We start from the raw sequence: 26,497 nt of genomic DNA on the forward strand, positions 1-26,497 counted from the left end.
GCAGGAGCAGCTGACAAGATGAGTAATGAACTGCATCCGATTATCTTTTCAGCTCTGTAGCAATCATTTTCCAACAGCTTCCTATGCCATAACCAACAACACTGGAAAAAGGTCACCGTTCTGTCATACTGTCCCCCCATCCAGTGTATGTGTTTAACAACACAGAGAACACATAAACCTTTGGAAGCTAAGAGGTGTTATTACCCAGCACAAAGCTGTTTCAGGTGCATACTGCGCACACAGAAAGCCTACATAATTGAAAGTCTCCCAGAAATAAATTACTGCACTTTAGCATAAAATAAAATTTTATTTCCTCTTGTCATGTGATATGTATTTCCTTCAACAAAAGAACCTTAACTGTAATTGAGGTATCTAAAACTCATGATAAGCAAGATTCAGGTTGACATATACGTATTTTCCCCATCATGAAATATAACCAAATTAAATCTATGAACATTAATTACAAGCAGTTGTAAGACTATAATGGCAATCAGAACTTTCCCCCCAAACCAGATCCATTCAATGCAGCATTTTTGAATTAATGGTGCAGTCTGTTTGCAGTTTTATTTTGATCTCACAGCACAAAAAATCTGCACATAAATCATACTTTGCACTACTACAAAATGGCAGGGAAGTAAGATCAGCCATGGAACTGGCCATTTTCTAATAAAAATCTGTTGTGAAAATGCTCCAATGCCTAAAGCACACTTACATAAACTAATATCTACCACCCAAGCTGTAAATTAAAAATATTGTTGCTATTGCTCCTGTGACCAATGACCACTTTATTCCCCAAAACCAAACAGCTGAGCAGGCACTTACATGATTTAGTAGCCCCTATGCAATTCCTTAGGCAGTGCAAGACAGTTTAGATCTGCCCTCCTCTTGTTAATTCTTTATTTTCAGAAATGAACTGAACAACTGCCCAGTAACATACACTAGGGCAACCCTCTGTCATTCTGACCTGCTGGACAGCTGGCCACAACCAGGGAAATGGGAAAATCCTTTTGAAAGATGTATGGATTATTACCACTTAGCTACTTTAAAATATGTTATTTCTAGGTAACCCACATGCATCTGTGTAGAGTGAAATAGAAAAACACAACAACCAGACTGCACTATGCCCCAGCCACTGTAATTTTTCCCCTTTTTTGCACTGTTTAAAAATTTGGTACACAGTCACACATACTATTCACAGAGGAATTACTTGCTCATGAAAATTATACCCATAAATCAGACAAAAAATGTCCAGCAGGCTAGACCACAAATGGTTACATATTTTCTCAACAGTAGGGCTCACTTTATTGTGTATGTGAATGGGGCAAAGTTTATCCTTATTAAAATAATAGATGGAGGTAGTTTGACTTCCATGGTATATCTTATTTATGTGAAATTAAAAATGTGCTTAAGTGGTTTGCTGGATCAGGGCCATAACCAGCAAAGCACTAAAAATATTTCCACTTTGTGCAACTATTTCATTTCAGCTATTACTATAAAGTCACTGTTGTCAATAGCACAAACAGTAACTAACACTGTGCAGCTTTTCTACAATAGAGTGGGTTTTAGATAAAACATTTAAGATTGTACAAGAGAATAACAGAATCAATGAATGAACTAGATTGGAAAAGCCCTTTGAGATCATCAAGTCCACTCTACGACCTAACCCCTTGCCAACTAAACCATGGCACTGAGTGCCACATCCAGTCTTTAATAAACACCTCCAGGGATGCTGACTCCACCACCTCCCTCTCAATCACTCTTCCTGTGCAGCTTAATAACACTGCATAAGGCCAGTGCCGGGAGACATTTGGACAGTGTAAGTTCTTCCTGCTCTCTGTCCCAGGAACTCCATAAGGTTCCTGTCAGTCTATTCCTCCACATTCCTCCAGTCTCTTGAGGTCCCTCTTGATGGCAGCATGACCCTCTGGAGCATCAGCCTCTACTCCAGTTTTGTGTCATCAGCAAACCTGCTGAGGGTACACTGGCCCGTCATCCAGATCACTAATGAAAGAACTGGGTCTGTATTCACCCACTGTGGGGGTACAGTGCTGACCACCTGCTAGACTTTGCACCACTGATCACCACTTTCTGGGCCAGCCATTCAGCTGAGACATTAATGATTAACCCCACATTGACAAAAAGCTGAGTTTCAGAACACAGTGCACCTGGGAGAGCCTGCAGACTCAGTCACCTTCTATGCAATGACTGGTGGTAAGGAGAGGATTTAGATCAGTACTCTTTTACAGGTATAGAATGAATGGGAGGGGAGGGATTTATACTTGTCTATTAATTTTTTTTTCAGTAGTCCTTTTATCTTTAGTGCATGGTATTACAGCACCTAAGCAGACTTGTTAATAGTGTGAAGCAACACTATTACTCAGATTGATGCATTGACTGCATAGATTTGAAATTTAGATTTGATGTTGCCTGCTCACAAGATTATAGAAGAAACTACAGACTGACACGATTCATGTGCTAAACCCCTTCTCACTCACATGAAAATTACTTGTTTTCTCAGTTCAAAAAATATAACCCATTTTCACTAACAGCTACTATTAAGTTAATAAACCACTGAACAATAGTGGGCTGAGTACCAGTATCATCAAAGGAAAGATATTAGAAGATCTGTATCCACCAGTACTATACAATAATATTAATGCTAAAGCCTGGAAAACTGACTTCAAGTCTCCTCAAATACAAAACCAGCTTACCTCATTTAGAAAACCCATATCAAACTACTAATTAACTTTGCTAATATTGAAATGAAATTAAATCTCTTTAGCTCTGTTCTTATTATAACTATTTAGTATCTGACATTAAATCTAAATTCAACGAATGAGAATGAAAGTACCTCCCTTCTTCAGTATTAGACAAGAATGTAAGAAGATGCTGAAAGGACATATATTTATTTTTACAAATGTCTCTCTTTCCTCCACACTGTAAATTTAGAACTTAATGAGCATAATTTCCCATCTGTGAATTATCATATTTGCGTGTGTCTAAAATAGCTATTTTAACATTCAAATAATAAATCTGACCCACTGATTCTAAACTGGCTCCCACTTCATGACAACCACTTCCAACTTATTTTTTCCCTGTAGAAATTTTGATACTTTGAGTAGAATGTGAAAAACATCGTTATTGTGAAGCCTCTTTGAAATGTAAAACAATATAGTGAATATTACCATGCAGCTAGTTGCTGCAGGCTCCTGAAATCAGGCTTTGCATACTAATACATACAGTGTTTTCTATCTGTAATCAAACGCTCCGCCATGGAGAAATACGGGACTTGTGAATGTTGCTCTAGAAACAGAAGACATTTAAAGGACAGTCTAAATATTTTTTCCACCAATAAAGCAACAATGCAAATGATTTAACAATTTCATACGGCAAGATCTTATGGGACAGAAATAAGGAAATCTATTTGCACTATTTCTATAGCAACATAATTGCAAAATGTTAGACTGTGAACAAAAAGCCATCATCCTCAGTAGTGCAATTAATCAGTAAAGAAAAGACAAATTCTGAGTGTGTTTTCAATAACCCTTTTCTATATCCTTAAAGTAGTCAGGATTAAATTTCTTAAAATAAGAGTGAATTTAAATTTCTAATGTTGTTTTTATTATACATTACAGGTGCAGAGATGTCAATAAATGACACTGTGATTTTAAAAATGACCTTGATTTTTTTGTTTTACTGCAGGGCACAGAATTTCATTACACTGGGTTGATCACTTTATATCCAAGGTGTAATACTTTCTAGACTCCCAGCAGTAGTGCAACATTTTAAAAAGGTCTCTTCATGCAGGTGACAAAAGAAGCTAAAGCTGATTTACTCCATTTCTCAAAAACCTTCTTGACTAAAACATAAAGTTAAGACTGTGCATTTCATAGAATATTTGAATTCTGAAGTGATTCTTCAGAAAAACTAATTTGTAAGGAACAAAAATACCTAGATATTAAACGGTACTCTGTATCTTCAAAACTACTTAAAACATTAATTAATCCTTCCATATCCCTGCAAGATATGCATCAACTGGAAATAAATGAACTTAGTATTCAAAAGCCAGTAACTACCCCAGGGATTTGACAGCTTTTTTCTACCGAGAGAAGTGATTTAGTATGTACAGCTTCAATTCAAACTATGCTTTCACCTTGACTACTCCATATCCCCTCCAAGGATGAAAGGATGGTTCGTTACCATGTCCACTCAGCCTGGAGCTGTTCAGGTAAGATTGACAAGAATGATGATAAAAGGCGGCACTTCTGGTAAATGTATTCCTTTTCCAATGGCAAGCTGACTGAAAACCAACTGACTTAATAATTTGCAGTCATCACTGATCTGCAATTTGCACAAACACCACCAAGCCAGAAGTGAAAAAGAACAAAGGTCATTATTACCTACTAACCCACACAACCTCCACACCATCCCTTTTCTTCACAGCTGCACATTTCTGTCAGAAAAAGGGAATTAAAGTTCTACGGAAATCATAGTGTCATTAGAAAACCATTGCACAGGCTCTGACCCTCCCATGTGAATTAGAATCAAATTACTTTTAGTATGGCTGTCTGGGCACACAGATCCATTCAAAATGAGAATTGGGACTTTTAACTGGTATGATCTTCTTGGCTCTTGAGCAGGGCAATTTGTAGATCTGAAGCAAAAAGCATCTTCGATATTTTGGGAACCAAAAACCTGCTTATCCACCTATGTTTAGATCTTCACAAAGTACCTCATTATTGCTTAAATAACAAACAGAAATCACAGTAGAAATGATGTGCAAGTAATACAATTCTGCTTCTACAAAAGATACTGAAAAATAAATCATATACTTGTAATAATTGCTGAAAACCATTCTCTTTTCTGAATTCACGTAAGACAATAATTAGATTATTTTTCAATTTTTTCCACTTGGGATTATTTTCTAATTGGGTCAACTGAATGTGAATATGTGATGGTAGACATGAATAGTTTCAAAGCAACAACATTTTTTAACAAGTTTGGATGGGGAGCAGAAATAAGAAGGTGAAATATACATACGCTCTGACAATAAACATCTATATTTTCCATTTATTTTCTTTAACTTATGTAATGCTGAGGACATTTCTTTCTGTATCGTTAACACCTCATATTGCCAGTGTTGACAACTCAGGAAAAAAGCCTGCTTACTCACCAAACATTCATCAGCAGAAGCAATGATAAGAGCCCTCCATGAAGTACATAATAACACTCCCTACAACTCTCAGCTCACTTTTTCACCCGGAGGCTTACGTAAATGACAGGGTTTGTGATGTGCCTTGGCTGCAAACAGGACCCCCAAAGGCGAGCAAGGGCAGGTCTGCCTGTACCGATATGCCCAGCAGAGAGACCCCAGCTCATCCTTTCTACTGACCCTTCCAACCCTCCCTTAAAAATTATTTGCTGCTTTTCAGGTTGCTTTTCTTTTTGCAGAACTGTTCCCTGATGCCTATGTAGGAGTGAAAGACCCAAAATAGATGAAGATCAAAGATCATTTTCAACTCTTTTACAAGGGGCTAAGAGGGACTCTTATCTCTAATTAGGAAGGTGGCTGTCACAGGAAGATATGTGCGCTAAGATTTACAGTGAAGTCAATTGTAGTTTAGGCATTACAACAGCTGAGGAAGGATTAGTCACAACACACTGAAAGAGAGAAGCAATAAAGCAGAATAAACTGAAGTAACCTATTAGCTCTCTGAAGGTGAATTAAGCAATTGAAAGAAGTGATATAAATAACCAGTCATTAGGTGAACAAAAATATCAAATTTACAATATTTAAATCCTATTTGTAATTTTAATTATTACCCTTAACCTTATGACAGAATTAACCCTATATTTTAAAAAATGTATACATTGAAAGCTGTATTCATTTCCCCCAAAACTAGAAATCAGATCTCCATGAGTTCTGAATTCTTTTAGCCCTCTTCAGCTAAAGGTCATTAAAGACCTTTTTTTCTTACATAAAATATAGTATTTTTCTTAACCATAAAATTCAATCACATTTCTCCTTTAAACAGTTAATAGAGTTGCTAAAAAATTACATCCGTAATTTAAATTTGTAAACATTAATAATAAATCTATAGTTCATGACTAGTATGAAATGAAGCAGTTTTTAGAAGGTACAATGAGTGCATGATTTCTTTTCAGAATTGCATTAATTTCATATTGCAACAACGGAAAAATACCAAAATCTAGATCTGCAAAGGGAAGGAGTGAAAAAATGTGCACTATAAATGTAATGTCCAGATTCTTCCATGATCCTCATGTAAGCCTGAAACTGTTACTTAACTCTTGGTCACATCCAAAGCCGGTAAAAATTGGAAGGGAATTCTGTAGGACAAACCACAGGGTAGAAAAGATGCAGGTGTTGTCATTGCTCTCCTGATGAACTGCAGTATTTAAAATTTTCCAAGTTCTGTACCTCAGTTTCTTCATCTGTCAGGTTTTGTTTCCTTTTTTTTTTTTTTTTTTAAAAATCCCTGAGAGTTTTTATGAATCCTTTAATTAATTAGCTAGTGCTTTTAAAACTACATTTTTGGATGCAACATGATACAACACTACTAAATATTATTATGGTAACAGGTAATTAGAAAGCCGGAAAGCACATGTTTGAGATCATAATGCAAAATTAGAAAAACTGCAGGCTGTGCTATCTGTGAAGAGAAAGACACAAAAAATCGCCAATGGAAAAACAGAATGATGACTTAAAAAAAAAAAAGGCAAGTAGCTTCCTTGCTGTTAAGGACTTGTGCTTTAAAAAGGCTGGATCTCCTCCTCTCTTATGCTTCCTAGGATGATACTTGCATTGCAGTAATCAAAACAAGGAAGCAGATGGACAGGCAAAGTGGTACTGCAGCTGCTGCAGAAGATGACTATAATAATAATGTTGACATCAGTAACAGTAATTAGTGCACAGACTGTAGAGTGGATGATTCGTTTTCCCATCTTCTGGAGTGGGCATGCTGCTCTAGCAAATGAGTACAATGTTAGTACCTTTGGTTTGTTTTGTTCATTTGCTTAGTTTGTTAATGAAATTGAATACAATAAAGAAAATCTGACTTCTCTCCCTCTCCAGAACACTTGCTGAGGAAAGCACATTTCAATTTGGTTTAATACGAGATAGAATCTTCATTAATAGCAAAATACCAATTTTTTATTTATATCTAAAACAATTCATATTCTCCCGTACAGCCATCTGTACTTAAACTCCTGAATTTCAGCAGCATGCAGTACGTGTCTGGTTTTGTCTGCACAGCTCTACTCTTTGGTGTGACCTCACCCATCTGCAGCCTGGTCTCTTTTTCAAGAGACAAAAGAAAAATGGTCTAACAGTGAGAATGCCCAAGAAATACATGGTGCTATACTGAACCATTTCAGGCAAGAAGTGGAGAATCAGTGCCATCAGCAGTGCTGTGCCATGCTGAGAGAGTTCTGCTAGCAGAACATCAGATAAGGATATACCACTCCTCCTTAGCTATCCCACTGAGAATCACGATGTCCTGCCTGGCACTATGCTACACCAAAACACCCACCGAAGAGCAAAGTAATTGGAAGAGTGATAACTGCAGAAAAATAATTAGAGGGATTTTATTTGTGAAATAAAACTTTTCACTTAGATGCAATCCTACAATATGAACTTTAAGGGAAGATAGGGCAATCAGAGAAATCGTGGAACATGCATAAAACAACCCAGTAAGTCTTCTATTTTCTAATGAGTTTTTCCTTACCCTGCTTTCACTGAAATTCATTTTCCCTGTTCATTCAGTCTCCAGGAGAATAGAGTATTTCCTTTGTCTGCCCTCTATTATTAGCCTCAAAAACTGGAAAAACTCCCTTTTCAGTTGTTGAAAAACTCCTTTTCACGTGATGCTTTACAAGAGGGAAGAGTGAAAGTGAGAAGCATGGGCACAGGGTAGGAGCCACTCATGAGCACCAACAGATAATTTACCTAAGCTGCCTTTCCATCCAAACTCCTCCTTTCAGTGTTTCTGGTCTGTGTCCAGTTTTCTGTTTCTCCCTAAACTTGCTGATCCATTGAAGGGCTGACCTACCCAGGCAGCAATAGATATTTTTGCCAGATTCAACTCTTTTAAATTAAGAAAATATGCTAAAAGTTTATAAACTTTTTGAGGGGGGTTGTAGATTTCTTTTTTGGTTGGGTTGGTTTTTTTGTTGTTGTGATTTGCTTTTTTTTTGTTTGTTTTAACACAGAAAGAGAAGCTTGAAGTGCCTCATAGAAAAGTGATGCTCTGTGCAACATCTTCTGGAGATGGGCTTAAGAGATAAATAAAGGCTGTATTTAACCTTCATTATTTCCTCTCATTGTTGAGAAGACCACGTTTGCATATGAAGAGCTTCTCCAAATTATTTCGAATATTAAGTCCATGTAAATTAAAAATCCAGTTATACACTTGGAAAGAGATGTCAGCAGGAACACATCTTTTGTTCTCACTCTCTTCTACTAAGCTAGATGAGACAATTTCAGTAATCCCGTTCCTACCACTGAAGGAGACCATTAATCAAATTATTCCAAATATGAATAAAAAACAATGCAAATGAATGGAAAATAATAGGTATTCAAAAGAACAGCCATGATTATTTTTCAAGGGAGAAAGTGTCAAGAAGTGAGAAACAGATGGCTGAAAATGATAGATGAAGACACATTCTCCTATGCAAACTACCAGATTTAATTAATTACTCAAATCACATGGTATTATGGAATGACATTAATGATCCATACAGTAGTGCCTTATCAGCTCCCTTTTAAAGAAAACAAAAGAAACTACAATAAAATGAACATGTTTACATCCTACAGATATAACCCACAGACCACAAATATATCCTTCAATGTTAGTTTGAGTTTCAACACTTTCCCATCAATCTAATTTTTAAAAAAATTATGGAACTGTAAAATTGTAAACAAACTCATTCTCTCATCACATTTTTATTAAGAGATTTACTAAAGCGTATTCATCTAAATTAAAACTTTACCTTAACTATCTCCTCTATGAAGCAGACATGTGACACAGGATCTCTTTTCTTTGCCAACACTTTCTGCAAATGCTGCACCTGTAAGAGAAAATTTATTGAGAGGGAAAGTGACATCTAAATTCTTACATCCAAAGCTACATGATGAGACAAACAGGAATAAGGTGCAGAGTACCTGTCCACAAGCAGCACAGATCTGATCCATGAGTTTCTCCATGTTTGTCCAGAGGGCTGCTCGAAAAGCTGCTGTGTTCCCAGGTGTTGGCATAGCAGCTCTACCAGGGCCACCTAAAATGGTTTTTAAACATACACAGCAGCACATTTCAGCTTCCACAAATGAAAATTGAAATACTGAAAATATAGATCTCTATGAACTTTGACATGTACTTTTTTTTAAGCCAAAAAAAAAAAAACAAAACAAAAAAAATACCTTCAGAAGAGAGCTTTGTGAATGGCCTCAGTTGTCTCAACTGAGGAGTTGACTACACTCTGTAGTTCAGTGAGCATACTTCATGCTCATGACTGTTAACATGCTCTACCAATTCAGACCTCCCCAGAAACACCACAGTAATGCCAAAGAGCAGTTTTGCAGGATGTAAGAACAAAGCAAAATGTCAGAGAGAATAGCTGCGAAAAACACAGCTCTTACCAACTCAGGACTCAAATGCATAGACAAACTGCTAAAAAAAGTAATATTCCAGCTGAAGAACATGCAGCTTCTAAACAATCACCTCACTTGAGACAGGATGCATTTCTGTATTATGCCACTGATTATGGTTCTGGTCCCCCACCTTGTTGCAAGCCTTTTGAAAAAAAATTCAATGTTCGTAACACCAAAGTTCAACTTTGCCTGTATTTTTTGGTATCTAAGCTAACTGGGAACTTAATGTTTCATAGTGCAACATTTTTTCATATTGAATAATCTGATTTGAAACAATTTTCACCTGACAAAAGCATAACAATGTAGTTGCAGACTTCTTCCATTGATTGCAAATAATTTCAACCTGTAATTCTCCCACCAATACAAAGAAAGCAGAATTTGGAGTCATCCTTCCATGAGAAACAGCTAAGAAAATGCTACAAAGTTGTAATCTAATGAGGACAATTTTCTGGGCAAGTTAGGAAGGAGCAGCAGGGAGAAATAAAGGAAAACCTCTGAGCCAAATATCAGACAGACCCAATTTTGTTAAACTAAATGATTTAGAATTAAATGTTTTCTGAGATATGCCTACTCCCACCCTCTACTGGTTAAAGCAAGCAGGGAAATTTTTCTAGATTGGGTTTGGATGTGAGAGTTTATTCCATTTTATAACATACTGAACTCCTACAAAAAAGAATCAGTTACCATTCTCTGTGAAACAAGTATCGCACCTCTTGTGATGGCTTGAGACGGTTGGGTCAACACCTTGATATCCAAAGCATTTTTTATGTTCTCTTCCAGCACTGTGCAATATCCATCCACCACATTGGCAATGGTATCCTTCAAAGTTCCAAGATTATGGAAAACCTGAAGAGCAGTTCCCACTTGAGTAGGATTCTGAAGAAAGAAGGTATTAAAAAATAATGATTAACTGTACTATTGAGATGTTTTATCCATGATGAGACATCATTTTAGTGGGCAAGTTCATCTTATAAATTCAGTCTGCTATCCTCTGAATATGAATGGAAAGAAAGGAAGTGGAAGCACTGCTGGCAGTATCTAATCTGGGGTGGGTTATCAGTGACTGATCCAGTAATTCTGAGATTAGTTACAGTACAGCTGTATTCAGCTATGGTGTAGCTAGTAGTACTGCTTTAACATGCAGTGCTTGTTACACTACTGTCAGTTAAGTCCCAAATAGTTAATGAAATGTGATTCAGGCTTAAAAAAAGTACTAATGAAGAATGAGAAAAAGCAAGCAGGTCAAGCTACTGCTGACTACTGCAAAATTTAAGCTTGTATTTCTAAATTTCTATTTGTAATGCGGACAATAACTTCATTTTCCTCACAGCAGAATTAAGAAATAAAACAATGCAGTGATTATTTCTAAAGGTTAAAAAATTTAAAAAAATAATTTAAAAAATAATAATAAAAAAAAGCTCAACACAGGGGAGTGAAAACTGTCCAAAAACTGTCCAGGTCCACTATTTGAGAGACCTCTGACAAAGACTGAATTTGAGATAATTCCACTTAGCAACACTAAACACTGACATGGGTGCTATTTAGCAAGAGAAAAGCCTCAAATTGTTGCCTTTGGAAACTAAGCACTGTCATCCATACACTGAACACCGCTTTTTTAATTAGTATTCACAGGCAATTAGTGGAGGGGGCAATCAGTTGATCATACACACATTAGAGATGCAGTCTTTTGTCATTTTTCTTAGTCACTTCTGTCAGTAGTAAAGAACATGGTCTGACAAATGCTGGCAGTCAGACTGGACAGGAGCATCTGAGACCACTGGCACTTCCCACTGCAAAGGCCACTCTGGCTTTGGCCATGGTGTGGCTGCTGTGCTGAGGATGCACTTGCTGGTACATCCATCTATAGCAACAGGTTTTCTGATCTGCTGGCAAACAATGAGTTCTCCTCAAACCCAGTGTTTCAGAGGTCACACCCCTGTAGCTGCGCATTTGTGCCATTTTTTCTAGGGTTCCTATAAGATCAAAACCACAGTTAAAGGAAAAAAAGCCAGATCCCATCTTCCTTCCCAGCTCCAATGAGGAGTTCCCAGGTTTAGTGGAAAGTAAAGGAATATCAGGCATGTATTATGGTTTGCAGACCTTATACTAACTATACCAGTTTCTTTTTCCAAACAGTGTGGGAGTTAATGAGCATTCCCAGCATAGTATTACGGGTCTGGGACTTGTAGGTTTAGTTTCTTGACAACTGGGTATGCTGTAAAATTTCTAAGCATCCTGTGGGTGTGCTTGTGGAGGTGGGAAAGTAAGCCATAAAGACTAGAAGATTAATGGGATGTCAGAAAATGAAGAGTACTATAATGCAAGGAGGGAATCTGGGGACAGAATGAGCAAGAGAAAGAAAATATAAATGGGAAGAGGACGGGGAATAGAATGAAAAGACTCTGGCAGAAAGAAAGAATGAAACTGAAAGGAAGACAGAAAAGACACACCTCATTTACCAGCCTTTCCTAAATTGTTTTAATTTTTACAGAATACTTACACAATTATGAAACCAGGTAGAGAGTCAGTAATACAAAATCAATACTCTACTGTTACTATAAGAGCGCTCAACTACATTTCAGCCAGGCTCTGATGTTCATATATTAAACAATAAAAAAATAGAACAGCATCAAAAGGTGAGCTGGGTACTATCCCCCCTTAAATAATCAATGGCCAGATACTTATTTTCCTGACAAATAGGCAATACAGGCACAAATAATTGCAGGCAAAAAATCAATCTTAAAGATCCCACATCACAGTTTAGCAAACTAACTCTGCAGCTACTGGTCAAGAAAGACATTAAAACATACTCCAAGAGAGCTGGAACTATATTTCAAAAGAACTGGTTTTAGGCAGAAGTTTCAAATCAAAATGGATAATTATGGAAACCTGCTATTCACTCAAAGTATCTTCCAAATCTAGTACCAAAATCAAAATCAGAATGGAACGAAGACTATGCAGGTGGCCTATTTCTTATTTGCTTTAAATTGTGGACATGGCCACAGACAGAGGGCTTCTAGCTCATGTATTCATCTTGTACGGAAATAGAGACATATCAAATCCCAGACAATGTAGAACAAAGTGTATTATTTTATTTGATTCATATACAGTAATTTTCTCACCTCAGGAAACAGTTTTTGTTTCATATGCCCCAGACAGGCTATGTAACAGTCCATTGTTGGTTTATGACTAATCCTAAGAGAATGGAAATCTGTATGCACAGCTAGTTTCTAGGTTTAGACAATATGTTAAAAAAAAATGAAGCCCCACTTGGGACAAAAATTATGTGAAAAGAAAATGTTGAAAAGCAGGACAAAAATGAATTATTATACTTTAAGGCTTGCATATGCATCTCAAAATTAAACTGTTTATTGTTAATACACATTGGACAAAAAATTAAGAGCTTAATATATTTCAAAATTTGCTATTATTAATAGATTTTATTGATAAGAATTTGTCCCTAATATTTTCCTTCTACCTGAGAAAGCTTAAAGCTGAACAGTTCTGAGATTTGAAAGGCTGCCATAATTTTTATCAAGAGGAAAGCATGCCTATAAAGTTAAAAAGAACTGACTACAACAGTGATCTATAAAGGAAAAGGGAATCACATCAGAGAATAATATTCAGAATAGCTATCCAACAGGAACAATTTGGAAAATAATATAACTACTTTTGAGATGGAATTTAATTAGTTCGTCAGCAGTATTTTATAACCAAGTTGTCTGCCACTGCAGGCAACCACACTTAGCAATTTTACAGTGCTCTCCTTAGAATCTCTGTCTGTAAAAACATTGTACATTTCCCATAAACTTGAAGCTATGGCAATCAAGAGAGTAGAGGACAAAGAAAAACAGAAGAGCATTTAGTAATATGTTAGCAATACAGTATAATCTAAGTGCATAAACACAAGCATACACAAGTGAAGTAAAAACATGACCCCACAACAACACTACCTACTCAAAAATTAACTACAGTGATCTTCATATTGCAAAAATTTTTGTGAATCAGGGAGTTAAGGAGAAATGGCATTAAGTCCACCAATAATACCCTTCTTCATTCAAAGCACTCCTCCATCTGGCAAGTCACAACATAGTATGTTACAGATACATGGAAACTAAATCCCACAAATGCAAGAGCTTAAGAAAACTCAGTAAGTCATCAGCTCAACATATGAAGAAAATAAGAGAAAAATAAACATGGTCAAAAGCTAGTTCTACCATGAAACAAATCTCACAAATGTTTTAAAATATCAAAGTTTCTCAATACCCATAGATTAAATAGCTTGGCCAGAAGGTTGATACCAGTCACGACTTGAAAAAAAAGGCATGGGTATTTCAATTTATGTTTTTGCAAAACAGATACTCATTCAGCAGAAATGATGAAGAGATGTTCACACCAGATGTATTTTGTCATTTTTTCTATGAATGAGAACCATTCATTTTATTGACATAATTTCTGATTAATGTTATCCTATCCCATTCCATTTGGTTCTGTCGACAATCATAGACAAATAGAAAAATAAGTGTCATCCAGTCATTAGTATGAATGTGGAGTTTTTTCACAATTACATCATGTGGTTGTTTCAAAGAGCAAGTGACTTAATAACCCAGCAGATGCTGTCCAGGCCAGCATGGCAGTTACCGTCATTCTCAGAGCACAACCCCTTGTGGGCACTTCCTTTCCCACAGATAATAACATGCGAAGACTAAACAGAAATGCCATTAAAGACTTCAAAAATTATATCTTACTTTTCTAATTCGAATGTATCTCCTTGGATGGAACCAAACAATTTTGTTTTGTACACTGCAAGTATGGCAACTATTTTATAAGGGCCAAGATTGTAGTCTTTTATTTTATGATTGCCATTAGAACTACCAGAATAGTCTTCTGAAAGCATGGCTAAGGCAAGAGCAATAATCTTTTTCATCATTAGAAATGCAGCTTGGATGAGCAAACCTGCTTCTCACAAGGGACTGTGGTGATGACACTGAGCTAATTTGGGGATAGGAAGATTCCTAGCATAAGGTTGAACCAAAAATAAGAAACTTGTATAACAGGCAAACCTAATGGCTCAAGCGCTTCCAAACTTACGCTCCACCTTCTCAGGGTACAGGATTCACTGTGTGGACTGTTCTTCTCTACCCAGTTCTGTCTTAGGGAACTTCACATCACTATTTCTTTATCCAGTACAAATCTGTCCCTAAGATCCCATGCCATAGGGGTTTCACCTGTGTAGACTATCAACTTCCTTTTCATACGAAAATGTGTTTATCGGCAAAAATATTTATGGTCAGTACTATCTGAAACAATTACTGCTACTTTCATGAAGAATCACTATTACAAATGTAATTAATTATTAAGTTTCATGCAGTTAAATTTCACAAGTACCTGCACCACCAATAATCAGAACACCTCTCCAAGGAAATGCTCTTTTACAGTACAGTTTGGAAGGACCACATACAGAGGAGTCAAACTTGGACTAGTCCCTCACTTAGAAATTATGTTCCATAGCTACTAATGTATAAAAGGACATTTCTATTTTGGTATTAAAATCAGAACAGTGGCTCTGACTGAAAATCTTCATCATTCTGCAGAGAACAGATAACCCTGTTCAGGAGAGGCTGTGGCAGAAAACCAATAGAAAACTTTCACTGCTGATAGGGGGAGAGAGAGAGAGAGAGAACTCAACAACTGTGATTTCAGTGTGCTGTCATATTGTTACCTCATGCAAAACATACATCATATCCCATACACAAACAGTAAAAGTGTAACACAGCTCAAAAATAATTACATACATTCCTTAGCTGAAGGAAGATGCATAATTATTAATTAGTCTACGAATCACTTAAACAGAGTGGTCTGACAACGTGGTGAGCAAGGAATACTTCAACATTCCCTAACCATCGAGAAATAATCAGCACTAAACCACAACAATTCCAGAATAGAATGTGCACTGAAATAATCAAACTTGTAAACTAAAGTGTATTCTCTGACAAGGAATACAAAAGACTATTGCAATCCTTACAGAGTAAGTGCAAAAACAGTTTCCAGATTATACTTCTGAGTATCTTTGACTGACATTTAGTATTAACTAATTTCATTTGACAGAAGATTTGCTATATTTGGAACTATTTCACTTACATTTTAAAGTTTACTTTATGCAGCTCCTTATGTTTGTAGAAGACAGCAGTTGCAATTTCCAACACAGCACATCTTTACAAGGTCCAAAAAAGACCCCTTTGAGAGGCTAAAAATCCCCAGTCAAGACATTCCTTTACAGTGTTTGTCCCTTCTCCCCTCTCACTACCATTACAACATGCTGCCTCCTTCCAACAATTTTCCCATATATAACATTACTATCCCTAATGACAAGCACTACTCGAAGACCAAGTGATAGAGAAAGTTTTGCAAGCACTTGCAGCTACCCAGTTCTTAGTCATCTCTTACAGACACCAGAAGTGAAAACATGAAGAGTTACTCCATGAAACGCTGCAGTTCAGTTTAAAGAGCTCAAGCAGGTAAGCAGTGAAGAACGCTTGGCCACCTAAGTTGCAGTCAAGGCAAAATGACCTATTAAGCAGAATTAATAACTTGGTAAGAATGGTTGGAATTCTTGCTTTGAGGTATAACTCAGCTATTTTAATTGTAGAAAAAGTAACAAAAAACTAAAAGTAGAAATTAAATGCCAATGAAATTCAGTTTCAGTCTAAAAACAGTATTTTATTCCATTTCCAAATGTCCATGCCTAAAAAAAATTAATTGATATATCACTACTCCTAAAAATGAACCTACTTAGGGAATCTCATCTCTATGTTCATTATCACCCCATCTGTCTTTTACTCTGTTCATCTCTAAAACCTGAGCAATAAATGAAAAGGTCAAATTGACAATGTAAAGCCAGAGAATACAGACTTCTTTCTAATGATATCCCAGATTCTCCCGTTTTGGCCTTTGCAGTGTTGGGAGGAGTGAGAAGTTAAAATATTATGATTTGCTATAGAGATATCATAGGTAATACTGATGTAACACATTGGCTAGATAACAAACGAACACTTTAAGCCTTAAGAGGCAAGAGTCTCAAAACCAAACATTTAAATACGGTTAGGTTATAACATCTACCTTCTGTGAGACCATGTTTGAAATACACAACCTCTTTTGGTAGAAAGAGTTTCACATGAAAGGAGAACAGCCACAAAGCACAGTTATAAACCCCATCATGTCCTCAAACTAGGTCAGCCTTTGTTTCTTAGAATAACAAGAAGGAAATAGTAAGAAGCATTGCGCTACAAAGGTTGAGGAGGGAAAAAAACCCAAAACACAGTCACAATAAAATACTAGAAAGCAAAGAAACAAGATTTTTCAACACAGCTAAATAGCTTGCCAAAACACTTATTCACCATAATAGTGTAATCAAAGCAACAGATGGCTAAGAGCTAATGGGACAGAAAGGCATCAGGAACTGTTGTAAAGAATTATCTCATGGAACATCAAGCAATGTTCCAAAGTTTACCAAGCTTTAGGCTATCAATGTGACAGCAATTTCAAAGAAAGTATCTGGCACCTGTGAGGACAGATCAGCTAGACTGAGTAGCCCATAACAATTGTATATTTTATCCTGCAATGCTCTATTTGAACTCAGGAATAGTATAAACTCAGAGTAGAAATGATACAATATTAAAAAACTAGTCAGGCATCGTGGAAATGGGGGCTTCTGAGCCAAATCAAGCTTCTTAAAATGCTTCTCTCATCTCTTACACAGTTTGGCCAATCTCTAAAACCCTTACTGATAACAAACCAGTTCACACCTGAAGATGTGGCTTCTCTATTAAAACCACAGCTGTCTCTTTCTGATGAAGTTTAGAGAGCAGAAGGTGAGATTGCAGCACCTCTCCTGTCCTTGTGCAACCCCAACTTGTACCTGCTGATTCAACTCCCATTACTGAAGAACAGAAGAATAAGGACACAAAATCTCATTACGAATTTTGATATTAGGACAAAAGCTTGTGACCAGATGTTTTCTTCCACCTCACAATATCATTATGTACGTACTCACTCTATTACATGGTTCAGCAAAGCCATTACAAAACAGAAATGTCAAGTTTCACTTTTAACTCAATCTTAACAATTAACATTAGGAATTAGCTGCTGAAGGGTTATAACACGTTTTTCTCTCCTTATTAAAAAAAAATCCTATCTCAGAAAAAATATCCTTTAAATTGTATGCTTTGAATGATTTAAGTATCTACCAAAAGCCATCTGGGTTTTCTTGTTTTCCTGCTAGTCTTTGCAACAAGATAATAATTACCTATGCAAGTGACAACATCTCATTTCTGGAATCTGTGCATATATTGTCAACAGCCCTGAAGTGCCCTCTAGTATTTAAAAGGAATGAACTTTAAGAAGCTATTTTATTTTAAATTCTTTTTAGCTAATATTTTCATACTCAACTACAGACAGACCTCCATCAAGGTCAGATTTGCTGTTGGATATAATTTTAAAACCTTTTTACTTTCTTCTTAATACAAAGTTCAAATTCTTTTTATCACACACCTACAGAAAAGTCTGCAGATAATTTGGCGAAGAATTGTAGGTTGCCAAGGCTGCTGGAGATGCCCTAATCCACCTGTGTGCTCAAAGAAGGGTTTACCACACCAGGCTGCTGAGGAATGAGCCATAAGACACTCTTTCTGCTCCATTTTCCCTTCCTAGCTCTTCTTACAGTTCCTGGAGAATGCAACAATGGATTTGTGCAGTCATTTTCATCAAGTTTCACTGAGGCCAGCTTGGAAGAGAGCAAGTGCGTGTATACAGCCAAACACATCTTCAGTGCTGGCAGCATTACCCACACTCTGATAATGTGAGTCTTCCAAGTCCTCTTGTAAATTTGTCCACTGGGAAAAGCATGGCAAAACTGGCCTCTTTTTGTTACAGACGTAGGCATATAAATGTAGACATTTATAGAAATAGATTTTATATTTCTAGGCTTTTTATTTTTAAAGAAAAAAAGTCAGTCCCTTTAAAATCAAATGGGCAAAGCTAGATCATATAAAAACTTTACAGTGAAGGAAAAAAATTTGAGGTCCTGTGCATAAAAATATTGTGTCTAGCTTTGCCTGCAACTAACATAGGCATTGGGATCCAGTTAGGCCACTGAACACAGGCAGTCCCCACCCCTCATTTCAGCTGTCGGCCAGCAGTGCATCCTGAAACCTTCACACAAATGGGGGCGCTTACTGGGGGTGCTGCCTGCAGAAGGACAGCAGGGAAGTCAAACAGAAGAGTAAGCACCTCAGTGCACCTCTTCTTCCACACAGATTACATTATTCATCACCCAAGAAGTGCAGTATTTTGATGCAAGATTTATCCTTTCTAATGCCACACACTGTTCAGTTCCCTGTGTCATTTCAAGCTTATCCAAAGCTTTAAATCTTTTTTTGTTACCATAAATGTAACAATGTACCATAATGCAGAATTTCATGTGGCACTGAGTAGCAGATCAAGAACACGATGAAGCACTGATTTTTCTTCTGAGAGGATTAAGACAGAGCAGATTTTTAACCTGAGAAAGAGGCAAAATGAATTATATTATCTTATTTAGATGAGTATCATGGCTAGTTGTTCATATTTTTCACTCTGCTCTATGCAGATGTGGGTTATTAATGCGTTGTATGTTCTTGTTGGATCACCTAATTGCATTATTGCAGAACCTGTTAACAATCAACAGTCAACAGTACAAACCACAAATAGAATTACAGTCTGGGAGAGGCGTTTAACAATAACATACTATCTTATCTGGAGAGAAAGAACCTCAGTGTAGCTTTAGTTTTGAAGAGACACAGACACACAAAGCAAAAATTTAAAAGGCTGCGATGGATTATACAGAGATCTAGCCAAAGCCCATGTCAGTCTCTGCTCAGCTGCATCCCTGGAATTTAGCAGAATTTCATATATGCTGTTCACCTTTGAGTATCTACAGCAAATCACAAATATTTTAACCAATTTGGTATTAAACCCTTAAATGGACTTAAACTTTATTTAACCTCATTCTATAAAGATTAGACCCATGTAATTAAAACACTGCAAAACTGAAAAAGAAAAACCTTCATAGTTCCCATTCCAGTCTCACCTCAACTGTTTTCAAGAAGATCTAATCTTAGCCTACCTTTCTGCATTTGTAGCAATGCAAACACCGCTTCTTTTCACTGCTTTACCTTATCCATCCCCCCCTCCACCCCTTCTGCAGTCTTGTTCTCAGAACAGCTCTTTCCATTCATATCTTTATCTCTGGAGTTACCTTCAAGTCCTAAACTTGGTTTCCAGTTTCCAGTTTCTGACACAGTGTTCCCAGTCCCCTTCATTCTACCCCTACAGTATATTTTATTTACAAAGGGTTTCACAGCTGAGAGTTCCCAGTAGTGACCCAGGCTTCTATGCATATAAATAGATGAATCAATCATCACATTTGCATTAATTACCTTAAAAGTACTAGAATCAGATACATTCTTGCCCTTGTAGGCATTATCTAGTCTTTGTGCAGTTTCAGTTTCTCATAGTGGTCAGAGTTCTCCAAGACATAATGGTTGACAGTTTTCCAGTCCAGAGAAAACACCTAAACAGATGGACAGCCAGAACACAGAAACATACTATGCAACAGCCTCTAATTTAAATAATTTCTGTCTGCAAAGAAAGCTGAACTCAATATTATTAAACATTCCTGTGTTTTCATGACGGATATTCTATGAGGAGTAATTTTTTAGTGATCACAAATGACATTTACTAATTGGTATGAAACCAAACTAAGTGTTTCATATTTCAAAATAACTAGTCTCAATGGGGAGATCTAAAACACAAGGTCATTTTTAATAGCTTTCTAAAGTATTCTGACTTTCTTTTCCCCCTCACACACACACCACATAGCTACTAATTCCTTAGAATTTATTAATACCTAAAATTTTTGGAACAGTAATGCCATCTGAATTCTTCAAAAAAGCATTATCTAACTGTAAGTTAATATATATTAAAACATCATCTACAATGGAAGATTTAGTTTTCATGTTTAGTTGACAATTAGTCAAATTAATTGATATGAATCTCCAAAGAAAAGGACCAGAAGTGAATTTAAAAATTACCCAGCTGATCCTCACATAGAATTGTCACTAAACAGAATACAAAGATTTTGGCAAACAGCTAAGTGGTGATTCATACCAGAGTGAAGAGATATAAAACATTAATGATTTCTCCATTTTCACCTATTACTTTACCATAAAAGACAGTTATATAAAAATATTGTTCAGATCAGATGCATTTTCAGGAATACCCATTTATAGAAACTATTTATAAACCACTTTCTTGCACTATCATAAAAACAGAAGCAGAAATTATGAGATTAGCAGGGTCACACAATAATAAATCCTTACAAATAAACACTGGAAAGTGAAGGCTATTTGTTGTGCTGCACTGAAAATTGCAATAAAGTACTTGCAAATACTCCATTATCCAGTCACTGATTTTTGGTCTAATTCTGCATTTATGAGTCACAAACACCTACACAGAAAAAAAAAAGAAAGAAAGCAAGAAAGAAAGAAAGAAAGAAAGGAAAAAAAAAACCCAGACACATAATCTGTCAATCCACTTTGATTAACCATTTAGAAAGGCTAGGAGAAGTGAGGAGTTTTACTTTTATAAAAATACCATGTCACAGTTGGACATCAAATGCATTAGGCTTTCTAAATTACCTCTATATAGGGCAAGTGCATAATGGCAAAGTGATAAAAAGCTTTCTATATCACAGAGCAGACAAAGTCTGCAAAATCCCATAATCTGTTTCTAATTCAGTATACATCTTTTAATAAATGTGCAAAGACTCATCAAAATCTGAAAGATCAGGATCTCACAGGACAAAAGAGACTACCACCATGCCTGTTATTGTCAAGGCTTCATAACTCCACAGTAAAAAGTTTAAGACAAAATGTGAAAATAAAATCCTTGTCAATTATTTAAAAAAAAACCCTGTTTTTCTAAATTTACCCACTATGAAAGATTAATTTACTACTTTAGAGCAACTTCTCTACCAAAAAGTCTTTTTCTCCCTCTATAATCCTTTAAGAACAGCAGTATTTTTTAAAATTAAAAAAAAAAAAAGTTAAGTCTTCCTTATGTATTCTCTTTTTATTAGATATTGCTTCCCAATACTTCTAGCAGCAATGAACATGACCACCAAACACCATAAAATATGCCCAGGAACTTCAGTAGCCGCAAAAATACTTCAGCATTTCAACTCACATTTTTGGAATATCCCCAGGAAGTGCCATATTTAAATAATTAATCACTGGCATTCAAAATATTTATTTTAACTCAGAAACATTAATGTTCACATAGGTATATAGATATATGTACACTATTATGCATCAGCATAGTGCTGAAACAGACCAAAGTGAATCTATCAGTTGTAACATTACTAGCAGTACCAGATTTGTGTCATTTTTTATCTTCTGCATGCTATACTAACAACAACAGAACTTGTTTGATGGTGTGTTCTTTAGCAAGGCCACAGAGAACAAATATCAAATGACCTGGGATCTAATACATTCACATCATGCTTTGATTTTCCATCTGAGAAATATGCACCAACTTCCACAACTGAAATGTATGCTAAAGATATATTTATTTAGTTATTGCTCCCTGCACCACCTTCTTTTGAGCTTTGTGAATAATTCACCTGCCTATGTCTGCTTAAAAAAAACCAATAAAAACAAACAACAAAACATCTGGAAACATTTACAAGCTAGATTTTATAGCAAACATATCTCACCAACCACAAAGGACAATATTGCTATCACAGCTTTCTAATACATTACATAACTGAGAAATTTTAGGTTCCAGATAAGAAGTTCATTGCAGGATATCTAATTGCAAGGCTGAGCCCAGAAGTGCATTTTTCCCCAAGTGAAAAGCAACAATATATATTTTTCCCCTCAACACTGCTCTATTCACTTCCTTCCTCTTCAACTCTGACTGCAGAGGAGACACTGGAGTCTGACAAATACACGGACTTCTTAAGCAGCTAACAACTCACTTTCATTTGAAACTGCTGTCGTGACAGGTTTCCATAGTACCTTCTTGCAGCAATCACTGCTTCTGCCTTCTATATTTCTATTTTAAAAAATAACTTTGAGTAGCAAAAGAAGGGGAGATAAAAACAATTAAAAAAAAAAAAAGAAAAAAAAGGAAAAAAAAAAGGACGGACAGGGGAGAATGCCTAACTAAACTGCCTCTGCATCACAGCCAGAGCAGCAGCAGATACTAAAAGATGCTGCTTGCTGTCTCTTCTCCTTTTGCAGGTTTAAATCACCAGAGTATGGGAAAGCTTATTTTTAACATCAGTTTCAACCATGTGAATTTCTGGGTAAGAAGTAATAGCAGCACAGTTAAGGAACAATCTGTGAAATTGCAGTTCTTGCAATGACTTGAGACTGGTTTTAAGTTATAATGAGAAAAAAAAACTATTTACTAGAGTGCAGACTCAGTCACGTATGACATGATTTTCAGCATGTCACTGAGACCTAAATTCACAAAATGAGCCAAGAGCAGAACCTCCCAAATACACTGTCCACACTGGACTACAATTATTCTTCCCTCTGTCCCACGATTATCATATCCCTTGGGTCTACACCATCTTTATTGTGTAGATCCATCCCCTCAGCACAAATGAATTGTCTTGTCTGCACGAGTAAACGATAAGCATGTAACAGATCACCAGTGCCATGCGTGAGTGCTGAGCCTTTGGCGGCCACAGCAGGGTGGGACCAGCCCAGCCCCGCCTGGTGCTCAAGGGCAGGTCACTCCCTCCCAAATGAGACACAAGGCAAAGCCCTTCGGGCTAAGGATGACCCTGGCCTTCATTCCAACTTCCTGCAGTGCTTTAGCGCTTCCTCTCCAGCACTTTCATTGTTTCCATCACCTGTGCAGTTAAAGAAGCAGTCGTCCGTGCCCAGAAGGAAGCCTCAGGTACTTCGGCTCAGGAAAGGCAGTGGCTGGTGAATGCCAGCAAAACCAGCCCTAGAAGAGCTGTAAATGTGTGCTGAGGTTCAGTTTTGATACAGACTGCAAATCAGTGTATCAAATCTCTGCTGCAAATCTCAAATCTTCAATGCTTAATTCACCAAGTGCTTAATTTAGCTCACTTAGTTCACCCAGAAGACTGAAGTGGTTTTGTGAGCTCCACTCTTGTACCTCACACCACACTCCCCACCACCACAACCCACACTATGCATGGCAAGACCCGGGAGTCTGCCACATTATCAATCTGTGTGTGACCTCTCGCTCTCTCGGCTTCTCTTCTTCCCCTGCAAAACCCTGATCCTGGCACTTCACCTCTGTCACAAAGCTGCTGTAGGGGCAACAGCATCAGCATCAGTAAGGCATTCTGGCAACAGATTATGGCGTCATCTCAAGTAGAGAGACAGACCAAATTCAGGTGACCTTCTACTGAAAATGTTAGTCCCTCAGCTCAAAACATAAAATACAGAATATCAGACAACAGCAGCTCCAGTTTTGCTATGCACACCTGAAAGTAATGCGTAGTAAATATGAAACTTGCCACAGGGAATTTCTGGAATATGCATAAACGTTTCTCAATCTTGGAAGCTGGTTTCCTTCTATGGGAAATCTGGACAGCATACTTTATCAGAAGAGATGCTTATTGATTTATCATTAATAACAAGAATTAATCTGCTTAAATGTTGCAATTTAGTACTTTTTCTGAATTAACTGGTCCATTAAAAAACATGCAGGTATTTGTAACAGCCTGCAAAAGACTTAAAAGATGACAGCTGAGCATGTCAGCTAGAAGTTGTATTTTCTTAGCTATGTACCAGTAAATAAAGCCCCATGGACTGACAAAAAGTCTAAATGGTACACAGAACTACACAATTTCAGTTTGAATATAATGACACTATCTCCAGTAGAGAAAAGGTACAGCTGATAGACAAGGGAGATGTAGGGGACAGACAACTGGAGGAAATTGTCTACTGCCCCTTACAGTTTAATAATATAGTATGATGCTGTGTTACTGCAAGTGCTAAGTGCTGCAGTACACTGAGTTTTTTATGTATAAATTTACACTGTGCCTTACTGGTTAAATTCTGCAACTACACCTAATCTACACAAGTACTGTGTCCATCTTCACTCATCTCCAGTATAACTCATTTTCAAGAAACAATATAGAAAGAAACTCAAAACCTATACATGTGTTAACTACTGCATACAAATATTATCTATCCATAACGTGCATTTAAATTCCTAAGATGTGAGCCATACTCTACCATTTCTTTACATGACTATTATCTCTACATCTGCACACAAGCTTTTCAACACAATCTTATATTAAGCAATTGAGTGGGTGCAGTGAGTACAGCACAAATATTTTCAGAGAAATTTCTGACTGGATCCTTTCAAATTATTTGCAATATCTTAGAGGAACAATACCCCTCAAAAGGCCAACAGAGTTCCTTTGATTACTTCTGACATTGTGTGTAGAGCATTTCTGAGACATACAGAGTCCCAGAAAACCATAGGCACTTCATTTCAACCTCATGCCCTAATTTAAAAGCTTTAGTAAATACCAACAGATAATTTAAGCACACACATTTACACATATTTCTGAAGATCTAGTATTATTGAAATACATACTTTAACTTGGGACAATACTATTCAGACTTGGATCTCAACGGTGCTCATCATTGGAGCATCCTTTTCTCTGACACCATTCCTTGTTTCCAAGAGCAAAAATTCCTCCCTGCTCTATTTAACAAACATAATACCCATTTAACCTGTCCAACAAGCAATTATTTCACTATTTTTGCTTTCCTAATTTGAAACCTGATACTTCTTTTCTTCACTAATTTTTATTATTTTATTTATTAGGTTTTTCAAAAAAGTTTATTTGTCTTTAACACAAATGTTATTTGTTTTTCTTGTGGTTTGCTTATCACAACCAGCCATTGACATCCTTGCAGGTAAGTGGGCTCCAGGTAAGAGTTACTGAAAAATGTCATCATTGAGATTTTCAGCATTCTGACAAACCACAAAAATTCCTCCTTCTTTTTGTCATTTGCAAAGCATGCTGCTGGTCTATATACATGAGAGAGCAAATTGCTGGTATTGAATGCCCTTCAACCCTATCAAGTAGAATACCAATGTATTTAAAAACTTATCAGTAATACAGTACTGAATTATCAACAAGGTGATTTACTTTGTTTGTTTACCTTATTTGCTGCTGTAGCAGCAAATATTTTCCATTCCTGAAATTTGAAATCCATTAAAAATGTGAGTGTCTTGTCAACTGGAAATCATAAAGCAAACACAGGGATGCCTAGCCCTTCTGGCTGGGGAGGCCACTTGCCTTTGTGCAGGTGCAAAGAAGAGTATGAAAAGACTTCAGCACACGTAGACAAGTGTTGTTGTGTGTGTCAGAGATGTGACACTTGCTGGGGAGTTGGCCCTCAGGTATATTGAGGCTGGCCTGCAGCTGAGCTCTTACAGGAGCACCCACTGCAATCAGGGTGCTGGATGCTCAGCTCGGTGTCAGTTCCAGGACACCAAGTCTAAATTAACCACACAGATTAAAAAGATCTTAAGAAAGAGTTCAAGTTTACTTTCCTTCTATAAAACAACAGTTATCTACAGATGAAAATACAAACCATCAAGCAGAAATTTACCCAAACTGTTGTTCAAAAGTCCAGTTTTCATTGCTCCTCGCTTGACCACCTCTCAGGTTAGTCCACATCTTTCTTGTTGAATTCACTACTAGAACCCCAAGGGCTGAGTAGA

General features: G+C 36.8%; 1 protein-coding gene across 2 annotated transcripts in view; it reads right to left on the reverse strand.

Annotated features, from left to right (window-relative positions):
- COG5 (component of oligomeric golgi complex 5) overlaps positions 1–26,497 on the reverse strand; it is a 175,906-nt gene that overhangs the window by 50,090 nt on the left and 99,319 nt on the right. For both annotated transcript variants that reach the window (XM_058864008.1, XM_058864009.1), the window contains 3 exons: positions 10,378–10,543; positions 9,182–9,294; positions 9,010–9,087 (listed from right to left, as the gene is read on the reverse strand). In XM_058864008.1, the coding sequence (XP_058719991.1) occupies positions 9,010–9,087; positions 9,182–9,294; positions 10,378–10,543 (357 nt within the window). The remainder of the gene's footprint in view (positions 1–9,009; positions 9,088–9,181; positions 9,295–10,377; positions 10,544–26,497) is intronic.

This window comes from Poecile atricapillus, chromosome W (assembly GCF_030490865.1).
Source record: "Poecile atricapillus isolate bPoeAtr1 chromosome W, bPoeAtr1.hap1, whole genome shotgun sequence".
Classification (NCBI taxonomy): domain Eukaryota; kingdom Metazoa; phylum Chordata; class Aves; order Passeriformes; family Paridae; genus Poecile; species Poecile atricapillus.